A 990-nucleotide genomic window follows, 5' to 3' on the forward strand; every position below is an offset into this window, starting at 1 on the left:
TCTGGCTCTAGGCCAGTGATCACACCATCGTGATTATCTGGGTCATGAAGATCTTTTTTTGTACAGTTCTTCTGTGTATTCTTTCCATCCCTTCTTAATAAATTCTTCTTCTGTTAGGTCCATAACATTTCTGTCCTTTATCAAGCTCATCTTTGCATGAAATATTCCTTTTGGTATCTCTGATTTTCTTGAAGAGATCCCTAGTCTTTCCCATTCTGTTGTTTTTCTCTATTTCTTTGCACTGTTACGTATTTAGTGGAAACAAATAATTCTGTGATGGTCACCAGAGAAACAGTTTAGGGAAAGTTTTCAAATTACCTTTCAGTATAAAATTGATTTGTCTTCATGGTGATGACTGTAATCAACAATCCTCAGCTTGATAACTGGTACAACAAACTGATTTGAGCTTGAGAAATGGTTTAAATGTTAAGGTAGTAAGTTTTAGGAAGTTTTGATTGACAGCTTTTGTCTTTTAGAGTACCTTCTACCATGGAGAAATGTGCTTCTTTGATTCTGAGGCTCCTGCAAATTCCCTCCAAGGAGAGGAACCCTATTTTCTGCCTGTGATGGAAGAGGCTGACATTCGTGAGGATGACAACATTGCAAATCATTGATGTGCCTGTCCCCAGATTCTTCGATAGTGACCCTGCAGCAATTCATGACTTCAAAAAGGTGTGTTTCTCATTCTTACAGATATTTCTGAATTTCTTTTTTCCTTAAATTTATTGATATTAAATATGTTGATAAATGTAACTTCTTACAGCAGAGCCTTTTTCATTCTTTTGCTATTGAATATACATTAATTGATTTTGAAAGGTTGTAGATGCTTGTTCTAATGGTAGTTGAAAAATCTGCAGCATTGATACTCTCTAAATCATACCTAGATAGCATATTGAAAAACAGAGACATTACTTTGTCAACAAAGGTCCGTCTAGTCAAGGCTATGGTTGGACTGTGAAGAAAGCTGAGAGCCGAAGAATTAATGTTTTT

General features: G+C 35.7%; 1 protein-coding gene across 1 annotated transcript in view; it reads left to right on the plus strand.

Moving 5' to 3' along the window:
• ITM2A (integral membrane protein 2A) overlaps nucleotides 1-672 on the plus strand; it is a gene marked incomplete at its 3' end in the record, with an annotated part of 11,112 nt that extends 10,440 nt beyond the window's left edge. Inside the window, 2 exon segments of the mRNA XM_010851799.1 lie at nucleotides 477-605; nucleotides 607-672. Coding sequence (XP_010850101.1) covers nucleotides 477-605; nucleotides 607-672 — 195 coding nt within the window.
• Nucleotides 673-990: the final 318 nt, after the last annotated feature.

This window comes from Bison bison, unplaced genomic scaffold (assembly GCF_000754665.1).
Source record: "Bison bison bison isolate TAMUID 2011002044 unplaced genomic scaffold, Bison_UMD1.0 scf7180017851897, whole genome shotgun sequence".
Lineage (NCBI taxonomy): Eukaryota > Metazoa > Chordata > Mammalia > Artiodactyla > Bovidae > Bison > Bison bison.